This window comes from Ambystoma mexicanum, chromosome 5p (assembly GCF_040938575.1).
Source record: "Ambystoma mexicanum isolate Mex_15411 chromosome 5p, UKY_AmexF1_1, whole genome shotgun sequence".
Classification (NCBI taxonomy): domain Eukaryota; kingdom Metazoa; phylum Chordata; class Amphibia; order Caudata; family Ambystomatidae; genus Ambystoma; species Ambystoma mexicanum.
The window spans coordinates 805,234,626-805,256,890 of NC_090930.1; the positions used below are offsets into that span (position 1 = coordinate 805,234,626).

The 22,265-nt window shown below is 48.6% G+C and overlaps 1 protein-coding gene across 1 annotated transcript in view; it reads right to left on the reverse strand.

The window, feature by feature from the left end:
* Window positions 1-416: 416 nt before the first annotated feature.
* The window catches only part of KBTBD2 (kelch repeat and BTB domain containing 2), a 187,600-nt gene continuing 165,751 nt past the window's right edge, over window positions 417-22,265 (reverse strand). Inside the window, exon 4 of the mRNA XM_069613228.1 lies at window positions 417-3,147. Coding sequence (XP_069469329.1) covers window positions 1,612-3,147 — 1,536 coding nt within the window. The 3' untranslated portion in view covers window positions 417-1,611. The remainder of the gene's footprint in view (window positions 3,148-22,265) is intronic.

Sequence of the window (22,265 nt, forward strand, 5' to 3'; positions counted from 1 at the left end):
ATAATTGCTGACAAGATCATTTATGATGCAAGCCAACTGCAACAATACAAAAAGGATTTGCATTTATAAAACCTACTGCTCTGGCATTGATAAACCAGTTGCCAAATCAATCTTACTCTGATCTGCCTGCTTAACTCTAGCTTCAAGGATAGAGACAAGTTTAAGAGGTGGTAAACGCCCCCAAGCAAAATAGGCAACACTATGTATAACATGGAGATGTGTGCAAAACAGTTTTACATGTATTAATGCCTATTCAAAAGAAATACATACAGTGAAAGATATTGATTTGATTTTAAGGAAGCAAGCTGTAAGAACTTTACTGACAAAGATAACCAACATCTTGCAAAATAACGAAGGCATGGTTCTGTGTTGAGATTATGCATACTCTAACCCTGAAAAAAGACATCACAACAATATCGCGTTTCCTTTTTTAATAAATTAAAGTCATTCAAAATACAGTGCCAGAACAGGATGCAGCTGAACATGCTAGTAGGGTTGGTCATGAAGCACCTGTGCTCATGTAAGATTTAGAGGTGGCGCCTCACTACTGCTAGTGGTTCCTGGGGTTAATGCCAGAGCAGCACTAGGCATTTGCTCTCCTGCACAGAGTACAGAATATTCCTGAACAGTACATTTTCCTCCCACAAAAATGTAAAATTAAAAAAAATGATAGCTACAGAATACCTAAACACAATCACACTACAGTAATGCTTGTTATTAAATTAACAAAAAAAACCTGTTTATTCCAAACTAAAAACGTTGTTTTATGATGGAATACATCAGCAGCAGGAAGTAATATGCATGAGCCCATGTAACTGTATACAGAGGATGGAGGTATTTGATTAACACTCCACATAGACCCGCACTATGAGAGGCTGGCAATTCTATTGCAAGCCCAGCAACTTAAGTCCACATCTGGTAAATTACCAGCTGTTTGGAAGACCTGTGTTCTAAATGGACAGGTATTGATAAGTGACAAAGTACATGCACCCAATAACAGCGTGACTGAACCTGCAGCCATGATCTGCCCTGCATGATACTATAACATGGAGATCCACCCTTGCTATAACAGGTAGGCCAAGTGGGATTTGGTTATTTATCGGGTTTCTCTTTAATGGAATTTATTTACCAAAGCATCAGTGATAAGTGCACCGGAATTCAATCTTCAGACAATTCTGTAACTAGTCCAGCACTTAAGAAGCAATTCAAAAATAAATGGAAGAATCTGCAGAACACTTTGCTGTATATACCACCTTAAAAATAGTAACTGCCTTGAAGTAAACTGTTCCTTAACGGAAACTCTTCAGAGGGCACGGATCAATGCATTACACACAATCCAGATGTGTAAGCTGGCATAATGTACAAAGGTTTCTGTCAATTATTTGTTAAAATATTTTAGATTATGGAAGCCTATGTCCCCATAGAAATTCACTAATTTGTACAGAACATTTAACGGCTAGAAAAATGTTAATAGGGCATAACAATAAAAAGATATGAACAAAACGTCTCATGGTTTCCAGCCCAATTCTTTCATAAACAAAATTGTGTTTTAGTTCATGAACACTTTTTGCAGGAACAGCTCCCGTTTGTAAGTCTCTTAATCTCCACAAACTATACTGGTGGTAACGTTACCATCTCTCCGTCCAGTTCAAACTCATCACTTCCATCTGGGGAGAAGAGATATGTTGGAGGTTTCCATGGAGATACTTCCAGGCATGATGGGTAAAGCTTCCCTACAGTGCAGCGAAAATCTTTGCCTAAATCCCAAAATACACGTTCCGATATTTGTTGCCGCAGAAACCACTGATCAACTTCCATATCATATTGGTAAATGGCGTATTTGGCTCTTTCATTCATGTGGGTTTCTCGGATGAAGACACACAAGGAATTAGAGATGACCACAGTCCGGACACATGGGTCAGAGTATCGTTTAGCGGGGATATTGGCAGCCATTTGCCACTCATTTTTATTCACATCGTACACTTCCACAGTTACAGAAGATCCATCAACAGTGCTGGTTGGAAGTCTTATACCAGAATTGTTGCCAATATGCAAACCTCCAATATAAAATATTTTATCGCCAAAATCAGCAGCTGAAGCAAAGCACCTACTAGTTTGCCGCATGGCCATCTCAACCCACGTGCTTGATCTTGGAAAATAACAGTATGTTAAATTGTGTGCCATAACATAAATACAGTCATGTACAACCACTGCTGCATTCCACTGCCAGGCACAGGGCAGCGGTGTTACCATCGTCCACTCATCCTTTTCTGTGTCATACCTTTCAACAGTTCTTCTGTTCAGTTCACCACCTACACTATCCCCACCAATTGCATAGATGTAGCCTTCGCAGCAGACCAACGAAGGCTTTATGCGAACAAACTTCATCGGGGTCCTTGGAATCCAAGAATTTTGCTGTGCATCAAACCAGTAAAAACAATTCACAGTTCTGAACGCAGCCTGGAGTTTGCTTGCTTTGCTGTGATTGCTTTTTGTATTTTTTAGAGGAACTTGACCACCTGCTATATAAATATCATTATCAGGAGTTACAAGAGTTCCAACCTTGTGCAAATCGGCAGGAGGATTGCAAAGCTTGTAAACTTTCTCTGCCTGGGGACTATAACAGACAGACGAGTAAAAACTACCAGAGTTTTCAGCAGCAGCTTCAATGAAGATTATCATTTCTTCTTTTGTCATACCAAGTCTTGGCTTGAAGAACCTGGGCATAGACTTGTACAGACCTTGGACTACCACAGATTTATCATTGGGTGGCAGACCTTGGAACCACTCACGCTGAATAACTTCTGAAAGTGCGTCAATCCTGATGTGGCTCAGAACAGTAGACAGGTACTGCGAACGTGAAACGGTGTTGTACTCCAGCCAGGACATTGCTGCTTCACGAACGGTCTCTTCCTTCTCCACATTTAAATTGTCACTACTTACAAGGTCTATCAATAGGTCACTTGATAGCTGCATGAAAGCATCCTGGTGGCAAACAGCAGTGAACTTATGTTCCACCATCCTTTTTGCACTCTGTTTTAACTCTTCACAGCTAAACAGGTCAGCGAAACTCAACAATCTCACACAGTTTTCAGCATTTATTTTTTTGATTAAGTATTCTCTGCATCGATGCAACACATCATCCACCTGCAATCAAAAAGGAGAGTGTTAACAAAATCTACCACCAAGTACATTAAGATGGTTAAATGTAACTGTCTATATTTACATTATTCATCAGTACATTCTATTTAGGTCAAGCATTATCGATGTAGGAGTAAAGCATACAGAAAATGTTCAACTACACCCAGGGGAATTAACACTGTTTCAACGCAGCCCTTCCACCAGGCGGATGAAATGTTTTGGCTACAGCAGATCAGACATGAAAATAGTTGTCCATCAAGAAACAAAATCAAAACTAGGATGTGCAAAGCCAGGACATCTGGCGTTTTGGCTAAGGAAAGAAAATTGGCGGAGAGGAAGGAACAAGTTACTTACCTGTAACTGTTGTTCTCCAGCATGGGTCTGGCATGGATTCACATGCTCATGAATATTCCCCGTCGTCAGGCTGGGAATCCTCGGTAAAGAAAAAACCAGTATCAGTTTCGTTTCTGATCGGTCTTTCGTAGTAGTAACCAATCACTGATCTCTGCATCATACTGACCACAGCCAATGACTGCCCTCTACTTAAGTCCCGCCTCTGGCAGTCATCTTCAGATTTTGGTAGCATGTGAAGTGGCAGTATGACCAAGTGAAGAGCCGCAGAGGGGTAGGCGAGAGGGTTCGCATGTGAATCCATGCCAGACCCATGCTGGAGAACAACAGTTACAGGTAAGTAACTTGTTCCTTCTCCAGCATGGGGTCTGGCATGGATTCACATGCTCATGAATAAAGAATACATAGCAGTACACACATGCACAACCACGGGTGGTGGCAAAGGCTCAACATTAAGCATTACATCAAACTCAACATTAAGCAATTCTTACCTCCTCACCAGGCTCACCTTAGGCGAACAGGTTGCGCAGCACTGCTTGGCCGACCCTGGACTCCTCCCTGGAATCCTGATCGACGCAGTAGAATTTCGTGAAGGTGTGCGTCGACATCCACGTAGCAGCCCTGCAGATGTCCAGCAAGGGCACACCAGATAGGAACGCCGTGGTAGCTGCGATCGCTCTGGTGGAATGGGCTCTCGGACGGCCAGGCAGCGGTCGGTTTGCCAACCGATGACAGTACATGATACAGCCGGAGAGCCATCTGGAAATGGAAGCCTTCGAGAGAGCCTTCCCCTGATTGACAGGTCCAAAGTTCACAAAGAGTTGCAACGTCTTCCGAAAACACTTTGTGCGGTCCACGTAGAACTTCAGCGCTCTAGCCACATCCAGCGAGTGCAAAGTCCTTTCAGCCGGTGACGAAGGCGACGGGAAGAAAACAGGCAACACCAAGGGTTCGTTGAGGTGGAAGTCCGACGGCACCTTGGGCATGAAGGAGGGGTGCGTCCTGAGCACTACCCTCGTGTCATGAAAAGTCAAGTACGGGGCCTTGCAGGAAAGGGCCTGGATCTCTCCCACCCGTTGTGCGGAGGTGATGGCCACAAGAAACACTGTTTTCCACGACAAGAACTTCAACAGAGCCGAGTGCAGAGGCTCGAACGGAGGTCCCATGAGCTTGGTCAGCACCACGTTGAGCTCCCACGCCGGGGCCAGAGCATTCACCGGCGGGAACGATCTGAACAGTCCCTTCATGAACTCTTTCACCAGACGATGAGACCACAAAGACGTCCGCCCCATGGTTCTGGTGTATCGGGAGATCGCAGCAAGATGAATCTTGATGGACGCGTGCGCCAGTCCAGCCTTGGCCAGTGGCAGTAGGTACGGCAGTACTTGGGGAGCCGTAATCCGTAGAGGGTTAATCTGTGCGTGGCACCAGACAGAGAACCTCTTCCATTTGTGTCCGTAGCATTTAAGAGTTGAGGACGCCCTGGCCTTTGCAAGAACCTCTCTGCAGTCTGCCGGTATGTCGTATCCTCCAAACTCCAACGCTGCAGGAGAAAGGCCTGCAAGCTCAGCGACTTTGGGTCGTGATGGAGGATGGCGCCTCCTTCCCTGGAGAGAAGATCCGCGTCCACTGGCAGCTTGATTGACGGGGACGCTGACAAGTCCAGAAGGTCCGGGAACCATATCTGCCTCGGCCACGCAGGTGCGACGAGGATCATCCTGCACCGTGACCTCTTGAGCTGGTTGATGAGCCGGATCAGCAATGGCAATGGAGGGAATGCGTATAGAAACAGGCCCTCCCAGGGGAACGAGAAAGCATCGCCCATGCTCCTCGGTTGGGGAAACCTGCTGGCAAACCTCCGGCACTTGGAGTTCGTCGCCGTCGCGAACAGATCGATCTGGGGTGTGCCCCACCGTCGGAAGAGGCGGTCCACTATATCCTGTCGTAGTTCCCACTCGTGGCACGAGCGCAGCTCTCTGGTGAGCGAGTCGGCGATGGTGTTTTTTATCCCTGCCAGATGAAACGGCACCAGAAACATCCTTTGGGCGACGGCCCAATGCCACAGATCCTGCGCCTCCTTGGACAGGGCTGGGGACCTGGTTCCGCCCTGTTTCCTGATGTAGAACATGGTGGTGGTGTTGTCGGTGAAGATCCTCACCACATTGCCCTAGAGGGACGGAAGAAAGGACCTGAGGGCCCAAAACACTGCACGGACCTCCAGGACGTTGATATGGAGGGACTTCTCCTTCGGAAGCCAAAGGCCTCTCGCGTGCAGATTTTCGGTGTGTGCTCCCCACCCTTCCAGGGAGGCATCCGTGGTCACTGTCTCCTGATTGCCAGGGGTCTGGAAGTCCATGCCCGCCGTCAGATGCGCACGGGTGCCCCACCACCGGATCGCTCGTCGGAAACTCTCGTCGAGTGTGATCCTCTCCTCGAAGCTGCCCGTCGTCTGGATCCAGCGCGCGTCCAGGAACTCCTGCAACGGGCACATCCGGAGCCTGCACAGGCGGATGAGGTAAATGCAAGAAGACATCATTCCGAGGAGGGACTTGATGGACCTCACTCTGGCCGCGTCCGCAACCAGCATCCGCTGCACCTTGCTCAAGATGGCTCTCGTCCTTTCCTCCGACGGAGAGGCCAGAAGGGACACTGTCAAGCTTCGCTCCCAGAAACAGTGCGTCTTGCGCGGGCACCAGGTGGGACTTGGCGTAGTTTATGGAGAATCCCAGGTCCGTGAGTGGTTGGACGGTCCTTGCCATGTGCTCCACGGCGAGCTCCTTCGTCCTCGCTCGGATGAGCCAGTCGTCCAGGTAGGCACTTGGTGAACACCCTGGGTGCCGACCTCAATCCGAAGGGAAGGGCTCTGAACTGATAGTGACGCCCTTGGAGCACAAACCTGAGAAACTTTCAGTGTCCCTTTAGGATGGGAATATGGAAGGAGGCAGCCTCCAAATCCAACGACGACAGGAAATCGCCCTTCTCCAGCTGACCCAGGACATGTTGGAGGGTGACCATCCGGAACTTCTGTGCCTTGATGAATTTGTTCAGTCGTCGTAGGTCCAGGATGGGACGCCATCCTCCCGTCTTCTTCTTCACGAGGAAGTATCTTGAGTAAACTCCGGAGCCCCGAAGCCTCTTTGGGACGAGCTCGATGGCGCCCTTCTTGAGCATCGCCTTTACCTCCAAGAGAAGTTGAGGGACGTGATGTTCTTTCCTGGCCACAGGGGGGACGTGCGGGCACCTCTTTAGAAACTCAAGCGCGTGACCCTGAGTTAGGGCGTCCAGCACCCAACGGTCGGTGGAGATGGACTCCCACACGCTGACTAAGCTCGCCACCCGGCCTCCCACCGGGGTGCTTCGGTGGGGGCCCGACCCCACGGCCAGTTCAGTCCTGCTTCGATGAGGCTTTGCCGCCTTGTCCTCCTTGGCGACGACGGCGGGGTCCGCCTGACTTGCCTCATCCCCTGTAAGCTTCCTGTGACGACGAACGGGTCGCTTGACGGTAGGTGGAAAATCCGCTGCTGGAACCTTTGGAGGCACCCTGTTTGCCTCCGCCGCTCCGAAAGGGAGGCCGCCGTTGCTGGAGAACCCCAAGAGCCCGGGCCGTCTCCGTGTCTGCCTTGAAGGGAATCGTCCACTGTTTTCCCAAACAGGTTGTTTCCGTCGAACAGCATGTCCAAGACTCTGGTCTGCACAGCCTGACGGTAGTCAGTAGCCTTGAGCCATCCACGCTGCCTAAGGCACACGCTGTTGCCCAACTGGCGAAATCCAGTGTCAGCGATGTCCGTCGCAATCGTAATGGCGTGGTCCGACGCCACCTCTCCTTCCTGCAAGATCTCTAGGGCTTCCGCCCTCTTGTCGTCCGGTAGGAAGTCCAGCAGGGGGGCCAGTTTGTACCACAACTCCCTGTCGTAGCGGGCTACGATAGCCAAGGCGTTGGCCGCCTTAATCGTCATCGCTGCAGACGAGATGACTCTGCGTCCCATCGTATCTAATTTCTTTCCCTCGCCGCTCGGCGGGGAGGTCGATGTAGAGGCCGCCCCCCCCCCCCCCCGCTTTCTTCCTGGCCGCCGCGGAGACGACCGAGTCCGGGGTCGGCTGTGCCCGAAGGCACAAGGGGGCCGCGTCCGGGACCCGGTACTTCTTCTCGTACCGATCCCTTCTAGCCGGCGTCGTGGATGGGTTCTTGAGGAGGGCGAGGCCCTCATCCCAAATATCGTCCAGTAGAGGTACAGAGAGGACCATCTTCCTCTTGGCCTTGCGCCGTTGATGAAGGAAACCTTCCTTCTTCTCTTCCGGGCAGAGCTGGAAAAGCTCGGATGCCCTGGCGATCATGGAGTGAAACGATCCAACCTCGTCGGGCGGGGAAGCCCGGGTGGGAGGCGACGACGCCAGATCCTCCTCGTAAACCTCGTCGTCTGTACCCGTCGCGGCCGTGTCAGCCCCCGTATCATCCCCACGTGTCGTGGACGGGGAGGAGGGCTGAACAGGGCGCGATGGCTGAAAAGGAGGTGGAAGATGAATCCTTGTTCTCTTAGGGGGAGGGCTCCCAGAAGGGCCTGGCTCCGGGTCCCCCGTCGGGATCGGTTCCTCCGCTGATGGTAACGGCAGTCCCGTCCTTATCTCCGAGCATAAGGACTGTATAGCCAACAAAATGGCCGCCGAGTTGTCTTGCGGCACTGGTTCAGGGGAGTCCGACGGGCGGTCAGGAGCCCCGTTGGCACCCTCGACGTTATCGTCATCTCCTACGTCGGGGTCCCTCCCGACAGGCTGGTCTTCTTCCACGCCAACGCCGTGGCTTAAGACTTCGATCAGCTCTTCCTCAGAGGTTGAGGCCGAATCCATGACGACCTCCTGCCCTCCCTTTTTCTTCTCCGTCTGAGGTTTCACGGGGGTCCTGTCAATGGGCATAAAAGAGGACTCCCTCCGCGGTGGCAGGGAGACTGAGCCCCGAGGTCGCCACCACTGGTGTAGCCTCCACAGGCTGAGCCAGGGCCGCCGCAACTGTCTCGATAGAGGCCTTGGCCGGATGGATTAAGGCTTTCACCACCTTAGGTGCTCTCACCGCCTTCTCCTTGGGGGGAGGGTCACTGCCTCACTCCCCCTACGATGGGGCCTTCGAGCTCGACCGGGCTCTCTCCAGGAGCTTCGCCGGGTGCGCGGCCTTCCTCTTACCCGAACCAGAGTGTTGGCTCGTGGTTGATGGCGCCGGGGAGGATGCGCCCTGCCTGGCGCCCGTAGAGCCCGACCATTCAGCGCTCCCGGTGCCAGCGGACTCGCGGTGCTTGGCCTTGTGTTGCACCCCCGTTGCCGGGGCGTCCTCAAAGGTCTTAGAAGACCGCTCGGACTTCTTCTTCTCGCCTGAGGGCTCTTCCCTTCCAGTCAGTTGGCGAGACGTTGATGGCGGTCCTTCATGGTCCGCTTCGGCATATTGCCGCAAAACGCACAGTCCTTCTCCACGTGCGTCTTGTCCTCATGTAGGCAGTAAAGACAAAGGGAGTGTTCGTCCTCCTTAAAGACATTCTGAAGCTAGCATCCAGGGCAGACCCTGAACAGCCTTCCGGGCGTCAAGCTTCCCTTCTCCTGGGCCATGTCCGAGATGGGCCTGAGAAACTTCTGGAGTCCTCCAAAAGCGTGGCTCGACGAAATCTTCACCCTTGAGGGGCGTAGACGAATCCGACACGGGTCCCCGTTGATCGGATGAAGAAACGGTGGAGCTTGAGGCTCTTTTGACCGAAAGAGAAATTTTTTGAGAAAAAACGTGAAAAAATAGCACTAACGCTCGAGAGCAATAGCACGAGGATCGCAACAGTTGAACGTGCGGTAAAAATCTGAAGATGGCTGCCAGAGGCGGGGCTTAGGTAGAGGGCAGTCATTGGCTGTGGTCAGTATGACGCAGAGATCAGTGATTGGTTACTACTACGAAAGACAGATCAGAAACGAAACTGATACTGATTTTTTCTTTACCGAGGATTCCCAGCCTGACGATGGGGAATATTCATGAGCATGTGAATCCGTGCCAGACGCCATGCTGGAGAAGGGGAGGGAGGAACGGGAGACAAAATAGCCCTGGAGGAAGGGGGGAGGATTTGAGGAAAGGGAAGAGCTGTAGAGGCCAGTGGGGTAAGGGATATAGGGCAACATGATTGGGGGCAGTAAAGGAAGTATCTGGGAGCATAAAGATAGGGTAAGCATTACAAGAGTTTGTGAACTGCACAAGTATAAAGTAGCATTGAAGGGCATGGAGTTGGAAAGCTATTAAACAGCCTTTGCCCTCCCACCATTAGGCACTCGTTTTCATCAGTTATGGGGAAGAAAATCTAGCTTTCCCACAGCATTCCAGAATGCAAAAAGCACCCTGCAAGCAGTTAATTCCTTTGCCACTTTTCCTGATGACGGATCAACATAGCTGACAAATTGTTCTGTGGAAGAGAAATCCTTAATACATTGGAATAAAGTTTGAGATCCAGGCGGATATACGTTCCCGACGAGGGATTAGAAAAAAGGAGTAGGATTCAATACATTTTCTGGTTAATGCGAAAGATGTAAATGAGCATCCCACCAAATGACACTTTATAGTAGACCGTAATACACAACCATTCTTAGCAGCCTTCAGCGATTACATACGATCTGCAGTTTTCTACCTTAAATTTTAGACTTGGTCATGTGAGGAGGGAACAAAAAGATCAGTGCAGTTTAAAGCATTCATCTCTCTATAGAAAGCACATTTTTAGCCTCCTGTTTAATATTCATGTTTTCCTTGACAAACTCAAAAATGTTAAAAAATAGTTCCTCAGGCTTCAGGATGTGCACAGCAGTGAATAACTAGGCCATGACGTGAGGACAATAAGTCCCATCATACAGGAGGACAGTTCCTGTACCAACAAATCTGAAACAATGTAGAAATTATTTGGCTAAACAAGTGCCACCAAAATTAGGTGGGCAAACAAGTGCCACCAAAAACAAGTGTCAATCGATTTCTGTATCTCCTGAACTGATGAGGTTGAAGATAAAGGGATTCCTCATCCACGTTATACGGAGTACATTACTAGAAAAAGGGAGCTCAAGCAAGAGTTGTGGCTCAGACTGAGTAGGTCAATTTGGGTACAACCCTACAGGGCAAATAAACTGGTAACAAATCTCCAGTTTTTAATCTTCAACCGGTTTTTAGTAATATCGTAGTCCTAAGCCCGTGAGCATCTCTTCCACTACAAAGCAAAGTTAAAGTATGTGCATCACTAACTGTCTATGCATAATATTGCAGTGTTATTGTCTGCTTGAATGAAGCCTCTTGCCCAAAAGGGAGGGCATGAAAAACTATCAGTCCTGTTTGTTGATAGATGATTGAGGCGAGATCTCCCATTGGGCCCTCAGTGTCGGTCCTGTTTGGTTCGAGGATCTCCGTTTCCTGAGGAGCTGTGAGCCTTTCCCAAAAGTGTCATTCTTAATGCCATGGTTCACCCGAGACCTCTTCAAAGACCTCTCCTAATTGCACACAAGCAACTGAAAAGACTAGCATGGTGCACAAGTACATTTCTTCCACTAGATAAATGGTTTTCAAACTGGGAGGCACGGATTGATGCCCAGCACCAGCAATTGTAATCAAAGTCAAAGGAGCAGCCGAGCAAATAAGACGGGGACCAGGCAAAATGGATCTCTGTGTTGAAATGGGTGTCTTGCTCCTGTGCTTGAATGAGGTGAGGAGAGCGGGTCCTGTGCCGGGGAGAGGGTGCACCTGGGGGGCGGGGAGAACACCCTGCGATTGCAGGGAGCCAGCAGCATGGGGCAAGAGGGATGGCAGCAGGCCAGCCAGGCTCTCTCCCATTGGTACGGTTTCAATTTTGGAAGGGAGCAGAGCTGAAGATGTGTCACGGCTAGAGTGGCACGCAGCCTGAAGCACCAGTGGGGTGAAAACACAACATGTCCACTGAAAAATCAAGGCGGCTACTGAAAGTGAGCAGGGAGTTAAAAAAAAAAATAACAAATAAAAAATAAAGGCACAACCTGATTAGCTGGTTATATACTGTGCGATGCCACCAGCCAAGGGAGGGAGGGGGCGCTCTCACCCCACCCCTAGATAAACATTCCATTCGTCTCGGATGATTAAACATGGACACCTGAAAAATGAACCAAGAGATGAGCATTTTCTATAATGTTGCAACTTTTTATACCTAAAAAGCTTAATGTTTCCCGCAGACTACAGCTATAACAAGATTTTACATTGATTTGATGGTCTTGAGTCCAATTCTCTTGCAAAGACCGGAGCTCGTATCTCCAAAGTTTAAATACAGGAAAAATCCATACAGCTTTGACCTTTTCATATTTTTTGCACTTTAAGGATAGTAAAGAATCAAACGTATTGTAGTCTTTTTTTTTACGAGACTCCCAAAAATGTCCTGCTTGCAGTTCAGTCTTCTGCCATTTGATGTGAGAAAATAGAGTGCAGCAGAATTTCCAAAATGTTGTAAGTGTGCGCTCATGCACTGCAATTTGGATAATAATTCGACGGTCCACAACAATTAATGCCGATTGGGACACACGCGCCATTTGGCACTTGGGGGTGTGGGCAGTCTGCCAAAATGTGCTCAGGGTGGGCACCCATTGTAAAAAGGTTTAAAGACCACTGCATTAAGATCAACAAAAAATAAGACCTGAAACGTATACATCAAGTGTCAAGAGATGCAAAACATGCCAATATATCTCCGCAGGGTCTACCATAGGTGACAGGGTCATGGCCCAGATCGGGTCAAGAGCGTTGGGGTGAGGGAGGGGGGGGGGGTCGGGGGAGAGGCAGGACACTCGACCTGGGTGAGGAGGCCCTCCAGGGTGTTTTCCAGACGCAGCCCTGTCCCAGAGACAGGGTGATTTGGGAGGTGCCCCAGTCTCGCCCCACCCTCTTTATATGCCTGGTTACAGTTGGGCTGTGAAAGTCTTCTCAATTCTAGGGATGGTTAAGCAAAAGATATGAGTTTGCTTGCAAGAAGGACGGCAGCCCCGTCCTCCACACCCGTCATTTTTATAGCACTCCAGCAACATGACAGTCAAAACTTCTAGAACCATTACACCAGGTCTTCCAGCACACTATACCCGGGTTCTGACTTAACGAAGGAGCAGATTCATTAGGAAGATATCATCTGTCGGCGGTGTTGAAACAGAACTGTACCACATGATTATGTCCTTCCTGGGAAATTTCACTTCAGGTCCAGGCCCATTCAGGCGAGGGGAGTAAGTCCTGCACTCCCGTATTGACTTCTATCCCAGATAAAGGACTACTTGTGTCCAGCTTGTACCTGCATGATACATTGGTTATAGTTGAATTCCCTTGTTTCAGTGCCCTCAGGAGGGAGGACATTTCACAATCGTTGGTTTCAGAGCATGTGTCAATAGGGAGTAGGGACATTTGAACTAACTAAAGTCCTCTAGAGAACAATAAAAACAAACACTAAGGGTCGGGGGATACAGGATGAGGTCACTGGGATATGACAAATATTACATATCTTTAATCTTCTTTCTGATGCTTGTATTTGCTTAGATTCAAATGCTTTGCATAGGTCGACATCTAGTGATTGGTGCAGAATATTGCAAGACACTTATTTTCACTTCAAAAAGGGACAGCCACAGGACAGGTCTGTAATACCATCCCTAGAGTGACGTGTACTGTACCCATGTTTCTTCACATATCAAGGTCCTCAGATTGTTTTGTTTCTGACTTGAGGAAGCATGTGTAAGAAGGTAAAGAAGGTTAAAGTTAATTACCTGTAACTATTGTTCTCCAGCATGGGTCGGGCATGGATTCATTCACATGCTCATGAATATTCCCCATCGGTAAAAGAAAAAACACTTTAAAACTGTTTATCTCCCTTAAATAAATCACTGTCGTTTGGGTCATACTGCCCCCCTCCAATGACAGTCCTCTTCCCCAAGCCCCGCCTCTGACAACCAACTTCAGATTTGGTAGCACGTAAAGTGGCAGTATGACCAAGAAAAGCCAGCCACAGAGAAGAATAAACTGCAGTACTACATCACACAACCACAGGAGGTGGCAAAGCTCAACAGACGCAATTAACCCTTAACTCTGGAACAGACACACCTCAAGTGAACAGGTTGCGTAGCACTGCTTGGCCGACCCTGGACTTATCTCTGGAATCCCTGCTGACGCACTAGAACTTTGTGATGTCTGCATGGACCACCACGTAGCAGCCCTGCAGATGTCCAGCAGGGGCACTACAAAAAGGAATGCTGTTGTCGCAGCAATACCTCTGGTGGAGGGGGCTCTGAGGGCCAGGCAGCGGTTGGTTCGCCAACGAATGACAGTGCGCGATGCAGCCGTAGAGCAACCTTGAAATGTTAGCCTGGAACAAGGCCTTCCCATGATTCACATGACCAAAGTTCACAAACAGTTGAGAAGTCTTCCGAAAAAACTTTTTGTGCAAGTCAAGTAGAACTTCAGGGAACGAGAAACGTCCAGGGAGTGCAAGGCCCTCTGTGCCGGCGACAAAGGTTTCGGCAAGAAAATAGGTAACATCAAAGGCTTGTTGAGGTGGAATTCCGACTGAACATTCTGCATGAAAGAGGGGTGTATGCATGCAGTACCACCCTCGATTCGTGGAAAGTCAGGTACGGTTGCTTGCAGGATAGGGCCTGGATCTCACCCACACATCTGGCAGAGGTGATGGCCACCAGGAAAGCAGTCTTCCTCGAGAGAAACCCGAATGGGGCCTGGTGCATCGCTTGAAGGGCCATCCCCCCTGAACTTGTCAGAACGACAGAGTTCCTACACCGGGGCAGGAGCCTTCACCAGCGGGAAGGATCGGAAAAGTCCTTTCAGAAACTCCTTGATGTGTCTGTGGGGCCACAGCAAGGATCTCCTCAGGGAACTGGTGTAGCGGGAGAACCACCAGATGTACCATGATGGATGCGTGTGCCAGTCCAGCTTTTGCCGACGGATGAAGGGGGTTCTCCACTAGACCGGGGAGGCAGGCCAGCATTTTGAACTAAGACACAGCGTGCCACCACACTGAATTCTAAGTACCGGGGGAGTCGCTGCGAATGTGCAACACCCACGTGGGGGTAGGGGTGGTAAGGGGTGCTCAAAGTGTGAGGTAAATTCAAAAAGGAGGCCCAGCCGAGGCAGGCATGCTGGTGGTCTAGTCAAGCACCAGGAATGATCAAACTTTTTGGCTGGGTGCCGGAGGAGGTGGGACACAGGGAATAGTTGATAAATTGTTGGCAGTTGGGGTCAGGCTCCACCGGGGGGAACAGAGGGGGGGGGGTGGGGCAGGGGGAAGCAGCGCACGAGGGGGAATAGTGGTTTCAAGCATATATCAAGCCTCACAAGCGGGGCTCATGCAAGTTGAAACAGGTCAGGGGGACAGGCTGGTGACACTCACTAGAAACAATCTCACAATCAAGAATGGCTGAATGCCTACCACTGTTGGAATTAGGCTCCCTCAATGTCAGAGGGATGAACTCGCCCACAAAAAGTTCTCTACTCGGGAGGGAGACGGGCCAGACTAGACGGGCTCTTCCTCCAAGAGACACACTGGGAGACACACTGGGAGAGGGGGGGGGGGTGGAAGAACTGGGCCTCTGAGGTAGAGGGAGAGGGGAGGTAATCCAAATCGTTAAAAAAAAAAAAAAACACAAAAAGGGGATGGCGATAATAATGGCCAGTGACTTGGGCTTCAAAACTGAGGCCATGATGAAAGACCCAGAAGGTTGCGATCTGCTTGTTAAGGGAAAGCTCCAAGGAACCCAGCTAACTAGCAGTGGTCTACGGCCCGAATGAAGGTTGGGTTTCATTTTGGGAGGAGGCAAAGGACAAATTAAGACTCTTTGTGGAGGGCACCCTAATTGTAGGAGGGGACTTCAACATGGTAATGAACCCCTCAAGAGACAGGAAGAGAATGGCACCCCAATCTATCCAGAAATGTATAGCCGCCCTGTAAAGAGCCCCCACAGCGCAAGTGCAGGTAAATGGAGAGCTCACGGCTCCTTTTAACCTAACACGGGGAATGAGACAGGGATGCCCTCTGTCCCCCCCTGATACATGCTCTCAAAATGGAACCCCTCACGATAGCAGTGAGGCTACTCCCAGAAATACAGGGGATTCATAGGGGCCAAGTTGAATTCAAACTCTCCCTGTTTGCGGATGACATCTCGGGCTACCTAGTCGATCTGCACATCTCGCTCCCCTCCCCCCGCCCTCTTCTCTCCTTAATTGATACCTTTGGGGTCTTCTCAGGATTGAAAATCAACAAATCTAAATCCATGTTGCTTCCCCTCCAAACACGCAACCCAATTTTCGACCCTCTGTCCACTTTCCTTGGGGTCAGGGTTGAAAAGACTGCAATCCGTTATCTGTGTGTTCTTCTCCCTAGGGACCTCCCGGCACTGGCCTTAGCCAACTATAATCCCTTACTAGCTAACATCAAGAAAGACCTAAAAAGATGGGGCAATATGATTCTGTCATGGTATGGCCGTATGACGGCAGTGAAGATGAACGTCCTGCTGAGATTATTCTATCTATTCATAGACCTCCCCACGACAGTGCCCAAGCATATTTTGAGAGACCTCCAGTCGGCGGTGCATAGATTCATCTGTTAAGGTAAACCCTTGAGGACCAGGAGGGCCATTCTCACCCTCCCCAGGGAGGAGGGGTGCTTCGGCCTTCTCGACTTCCGTCAATAGCACAAAGCGGCCTAACTCTGGGTCCTACTGGTGCACATAAAAGATGAAATGGGTACATATTGGTCCTACCTAGAGGATATGGATACGCATCTGCTCAAAGTGCGGTAAGTCTTATCGGAGTGTGGAATAGGCCTGATGCCCTTCTGGAATCTTCGATGAAACTTCGACAATTCTTGCCCTTGAGGGGCGATGAAATCACTGACAAAAGAATCCCTGCTCGTCAGCCGAAGGAGCGAAAGAGCACAGGCTCCATTTATAACAAAAACAGGCCTTTATCGAAAAAAAGCGCAAAAACGTAGAACAGCTCACGGAGAAAAAACACGAGGACTCCCAACATTTAAACGTGCTGTAAAATTCTGTAGATGGCTGACAGAGGGGCTTAGGGAAAGGACAGTCATTGGCTGCGGGCACTATGACCCAGAGCACAGTGATTGGTTTAGGGGAGAAACACAGTTTGAAAGTGAAAATTTGTTTTACCGAGGATTCCCGGCCTGACAGGGAATATTCATGAGCATGTGTAGTATCCATGCCAGACCCCATGCTGGAGAAACAGAGGTATTTGCAGCAGCATGTTTTGCACTATTTCGTTTGTCAAGAAGACTAGCCCTTCGTCCGTCTTTACGATAGCACCCAAGAACTGTTTGGCTTGGAACACGACTATTTCTTTTCTCGTTCATTGAGAATCCCAATTGGAACAGCAGACTGATTGTTCTTTGAGTATTTTGCTTGCAATTCTGAAGTGATTCCCCTGTTATTAGTCGGTTATGATCCAGATAAGGGTACACTGGTATTTATTCTCTGCGTAGGTGCACGACTACTACCGCTAGTACCTTGGTGAATACCCTTTGAGCGGAAGCCATGCCAAAGGGTAACACCTTGAATTGGTAGTGCTAATTCCTAATTTTGAAGCGCAGAAATCTTCTGTGCGCTGGGAACATTGAAATATGAACGTAAGCATCTTTCATGTCCAAGGTTGCGATGTAGTCCCCGTTTTAGCAGTGTGATTACTTCCTGTAGCATTGTCATGCAGAATGTTTGTGGCTTGACATAAGTGTTCGCAAGGTGCAGGTCTAGGACGCTGCGCATTGTTAGGTCTTTCTTTGGCACAAGGAAGTACATTGAAAAGATACCCTGGTTTACCTGGGCGATTTCTATGGTGTCCTTTAGCTGCAGCGCCTTGACCTCTTCTAGCAGGATTTGCTGTTCTTCCTTCGTAGTTTGTCTTGACGGGTGGTCTGCTGGTGTTTGTATTAGCTCTATGCAATAGCCTCCCGCCACGGTGGAAAGTACCCACTTGTCTGACGGGATTCCCTCCCATGCGAGGGTAAAATGAGAAATACGACCACACGAGAGGCATGGGAGGGGCGCTGTAGCGGGTGGTCATTTTTTGTGGAGGGAAGGAGCCTCCTCTTGAGGGGGGAGGATCCTCTATTTCTGCACCTTTTTTGGCCCCTTTGAACATTCTTGGGAGGATTGTCCCTGTGAGGAACCCAGGATGAACTCTGCCCGCCCTAGTTGTAGTTGGAGGACCGCTGGGAGTTCTGTCCTCTAAACCGGCGTGTATTAGAAAGTATGTATGTATGTAACATATGTAACGTATGTATTAGAACGCCACTAGTTGTCCCACACATGGGCAGCACCATCACCTTTTTAGCGCCCCGCACGCCACCTCTGCCCCTCTGGTCTTCCACTGAGTCTTGACACTTATATTCAGCACATTCCTACACAGGCTTTTACCGCCATACTCATTATCGTGTAGGACACCGTTGTCTCTTCATGGAGTCGTCTTTTTCAATTGTTGTATCTGCAGTGACTATTCCATTTTGGCTCCTCCCGGAACACCTACTGTATCATATACGCTGCCTCTTGTTAGATTTCCTTCCTATCAACAGGCTCCCTATAGGTAAGATACTTTTCCTGTACCACCTAAATATTTAAATATGGCTATTCACAGCCCCACTGATCATTCCATGATCTCCCTTGACAGGAATGGCCGCTTTACAGGATGAATTCTCCTACCCTCCTCCGTGTACATAGACACTAAGATGCCTTGAGCCACTGTGCTCCCTGGATCCGGTAAGCACCGGAATCCACTTGTTCTCTATATGTATATGTATATAGTTACATCTCTACTGCTAGACTGTTTAGAATTGACTGACTGACATATTCTCTGTCAGTTTACCCCAACAGACTACATAGGATAATAATAATAATAATAATTAGGCTTTTATATAGCGCTACAAACCCTCAGGTATCTGAGCGCTGCTTATTATTACCCACGGTGTGTGGTGCTCATTTATCGACCTCGGAAGGATGAAAGGCTGAGATTGGCCCTGCCGGGATTCGAACCTGCGTTAGCAGGCTCTGCACGGATGTCAAAGCGAGCGCTCTACTCGCTGTGCCACTTGACCGGCATAGGTGAAGGATACTTCACTCACAAGAAACTCCCATCCTGATGAAGGCCTACACCACCACAGCTCACCAAGCGTATCTTTAAAATGCCGGAACACTGCCTTATTAACTTGTTTAGGTTGTTGTTCAACTCTAGATTGTTCCCACACAAGTGTGCTGGGTACCTGACTCTTACTCCACTAAGTAATCTAGTTTCCTTCCCAAGGAACCTATAGAGAATGTATAAGCAAAAGAATTTGGTATTTCAAATATTTGTCATTTGATTCATTTAACTCAGGTACTATACTGAGTATGTTTTAATGTTGAATATCCTATGCTCTATAAATTCAAGTGTATCGTGACACTTACTGCACATAAATTAAATCTGAACTGCAGTATACAGACTTTTTCATAATTCCGTGTCCACCAAATCATGTGACAAATCCAGGATTCAGTTGCTCTATTGTCAGCAGTTAGATTTCCACGACCTTGCTCATTTGTGTTTTTTGATATAAGTGTAAAGATTGATGTTCAGAAGGTTTATGGATATTTCACTGCTTTGCATTGTCAGTTTTAATTTGATTCAAATAGGTAAAGTAGTTGTGGAGTTCTTGTTGACTGCCATTCCAGATTAAGATGATATCATCGATGTACCGAGCCCAAAAATGACATTGTTGACTGTGAATGCTGGGTGCCGCCATGCGTGTTCAAGCGCATAGTGCCCCATGTATAAGTTGGCACACAATGGGGCAAATTTGGCACCCATGGCGTTTCCTTGGATTTGTCGAAACAGTTGTTTGTTGAAGACATATGTTAAAGGATAGAATGCAGCATTTCCAAGATCATGTGATTGTGGTCCTAATAAGAAATTGATCTGATCTTCAGAAAGTATTCAGTTGTCTGTAAGCCTTTATCATGAAGAATACTTGTGTAAAATGAAGAAAAGTCCATAGTAACTAGCCAGTAGTTAGGTTCCCAATGTAGATTTTCTAGTTGCTGAATGATAGGTTTGGTATTTCGAACAAAGGAGGATAAAGAAGCTGATAAAGGTTGTAGTTGATGGTCTATGTATTCAGATATGTGTTCCAATAGAGATCCAATGCGGTTAATGATGGGTCGAATGGATGGAAGATTTATGAATGGTTTATGGATTTTAGGTACAAAATATATCGTTGAGGGTATCGGGTGGGATATGTTCATGTATTGATATTCGTCTGATTAGATCCGAGTCTCGCCAGATTTGACTTGTTGTTTTCCATTGTTCCTGCAGTTTGGGCAATGGGTTGGTGGTTAGTTTTTCATAGCATGCTTTGTCTTTGAGGTGTATCAGCCATTTTTATATAATGTGTGAGCAATACTATGTTGCCACCTTTATCTGCAATTCTTACTGTAATGTCGGGATTATCTCGCAGTTCTTTCAATGCTTGTGTTTCAAGCTGAGTTAAGTTATGATGAACTTTGTGTTTGGCACCTTTTAAATAGATCCACCTTAGGTCTTGCTGGGTAACTTTGAAAAAAGGTATCTATGACGTTATCTGATGCCAACAATGGTTGGAATACGGACTTGGGTTTAAGAGTAGTTTTGGCTGAGAGACCCACTTCGAGGTCTTGTTCTGATGCAAATGACTCCAAAGTATATTGTTCATTTGGGTCTGGTATATTGAGTAGTTTTACTGTGTGTTCAACATGTTCTACTGTTAAGTCTGAAGGTACACTGAGTGCTTGGGCGTTTCTTCATGTCGGTTTGTGCAAAGAATTTTTTTAATCTTAATTTTCTGCAGAAATGGAATAAATCCACTGTGGTGGAGAAATAGTCATAAGTATTGGTTGGACAGAATTTGAATCCTTTGTTGAGTGCCTTGATGAGATGGGACGAAAGGTCAGCAGTGGGCAGATTAATTACTAAGTCTTGCGCTGGGGTAGTGGGTTCTGTGATCTGGTATTTACTCCTGTTTTTGTTAAACTTGTGTTTTGATCCTTTCCCCCTTCTGCCCCTTTTGTGCTTGGGTTAATTGTTGATATATTGCTTCTGTTTGCATCCTGTCTTGCAAAATTCCCAATTAGTTTTTGCTGCATACATTTTTCTAAAAAAGATGGTTGAACCCTTGGTATGGTGGGTAGTGATGAGGATGTCTGAGTATTCTGTTCTTCCACTCTAGGGACGGGGCCTTCTTCCAAATCGACGTCACTGACATGTCGGAGTCCAAGGTGGGTGGTGTTGAGGGTGGCGGTTCTGCCCCTTTAGGTGTTTTGAATGGTTGTCTCGCAAATTGATTAGGGCATTTGTTAAATGTATAGACCCTTTTGAATTTGTAGTCTAATTCATCACGTAGAAACGGTCTTTGCTTCTTGATTTTTAATAGTTTTTCGTATACATCTAAGATTTCAAGTTTGTTCTGGAATGTTGAGCTGTTCTATTTGTTCCTTTATTGTGGTGATGTCCTTCATTAGTTTATCATGTTGTTGCTTTGCTAATTAGCCTATATATCATTTCCTTTGATGTGGTGGTGAGCATGTCTTCCCAGTCTTGCAATTCCCCCTGCCTTGAACCGAGCCTTGCTCTGGGAGTTTGGGTAGAAAGCCGGCGATCTCTCGCCAGAGCCTCTGGTTGACCGCTGCAAGCATGGCATCTGCATTGGACTGGCGTAGGTGGAGCGTAGCGTTGGAATAGATCTTTCCGAACACCTCCAGAATCATCTCCTCCTTGCCCTGGAGTGCTGAGGCTGATGTAGCAGAGGACGATTGCGACTTAGAGTATAGGCATGCAGCCGCGATCACCGAGTGTGGTTGGGGGTTTGCCGGCAGTAAAAGGCGGTCCCCTTCCAGTTGCCCAAATTTGGCATTGAGGCACCAATTGGTAGGCTGAGTATAATGAGGCTTGAGCCATCCTTTTTTAGCAAGGGCCACTATCATTTTGCATTGGAATTCCCGTTTTAGCCGTGGGGCATAGAGTGAGGACTTCTGGTCAAAACCCCCACCTCTGGTTGTTCCACCTGTGGCTGTGGGCTGCCCAAATATTCAGCCAGACTGGCGAGACGTTTCATGGAAGGCTTTAGCTGACGAAGGGATGTCGGGGGGGGATGGGGGGGATCCTCCTCATCGGTGTCCACCATTGCCTCATGCTGGTCAGGAGCAGCCGGAGGAGTGCTGGGCACAGGAAGCTGTGGTGTACTGATGATCAGTGCCAGAGGCAGCTGCAGCAGCGGTGACAGGGCTGTTGTGACCGGGGACAGGCCTGTGAGCCGGTGTATTAGGGACTGACGGGGGCAGCAGAGGCTGCATTGGGCCCAGAGGGCTGCACGACTGTGGAGTCAAGCGGCTGTACGGGGGGGGGGGGGTTGAGAGGCAAAGCATGTCCCTGATGAAGCATGTGGGGACCTCATGAGTGAGACATTTCTCAAAAACCCTGTCTTCGCAGTCCGGTGGGGTGCCCAACTGAACCGGCGTAGGTGTGGGGCCCATGAACTGCCGAGGCCGGTGCGCTCCTCTGGAGGCGGTCTACCGAAGAGATCTCTCCACCTGGCTAACCTGTTCTTGAGTGTGTGGTGAGACCATTGTACGCAGTACAACCTTGCCAGCCGTGGTCCGGGCCAAGGCAGCGAAGGCAGAGGGCATGTGGGTCGGATGTCGGGAAGAGACTCTCGCAGGCTTGACACCTGCTGAAGCCCGACGACATGTGCCGGGGAGGAGCG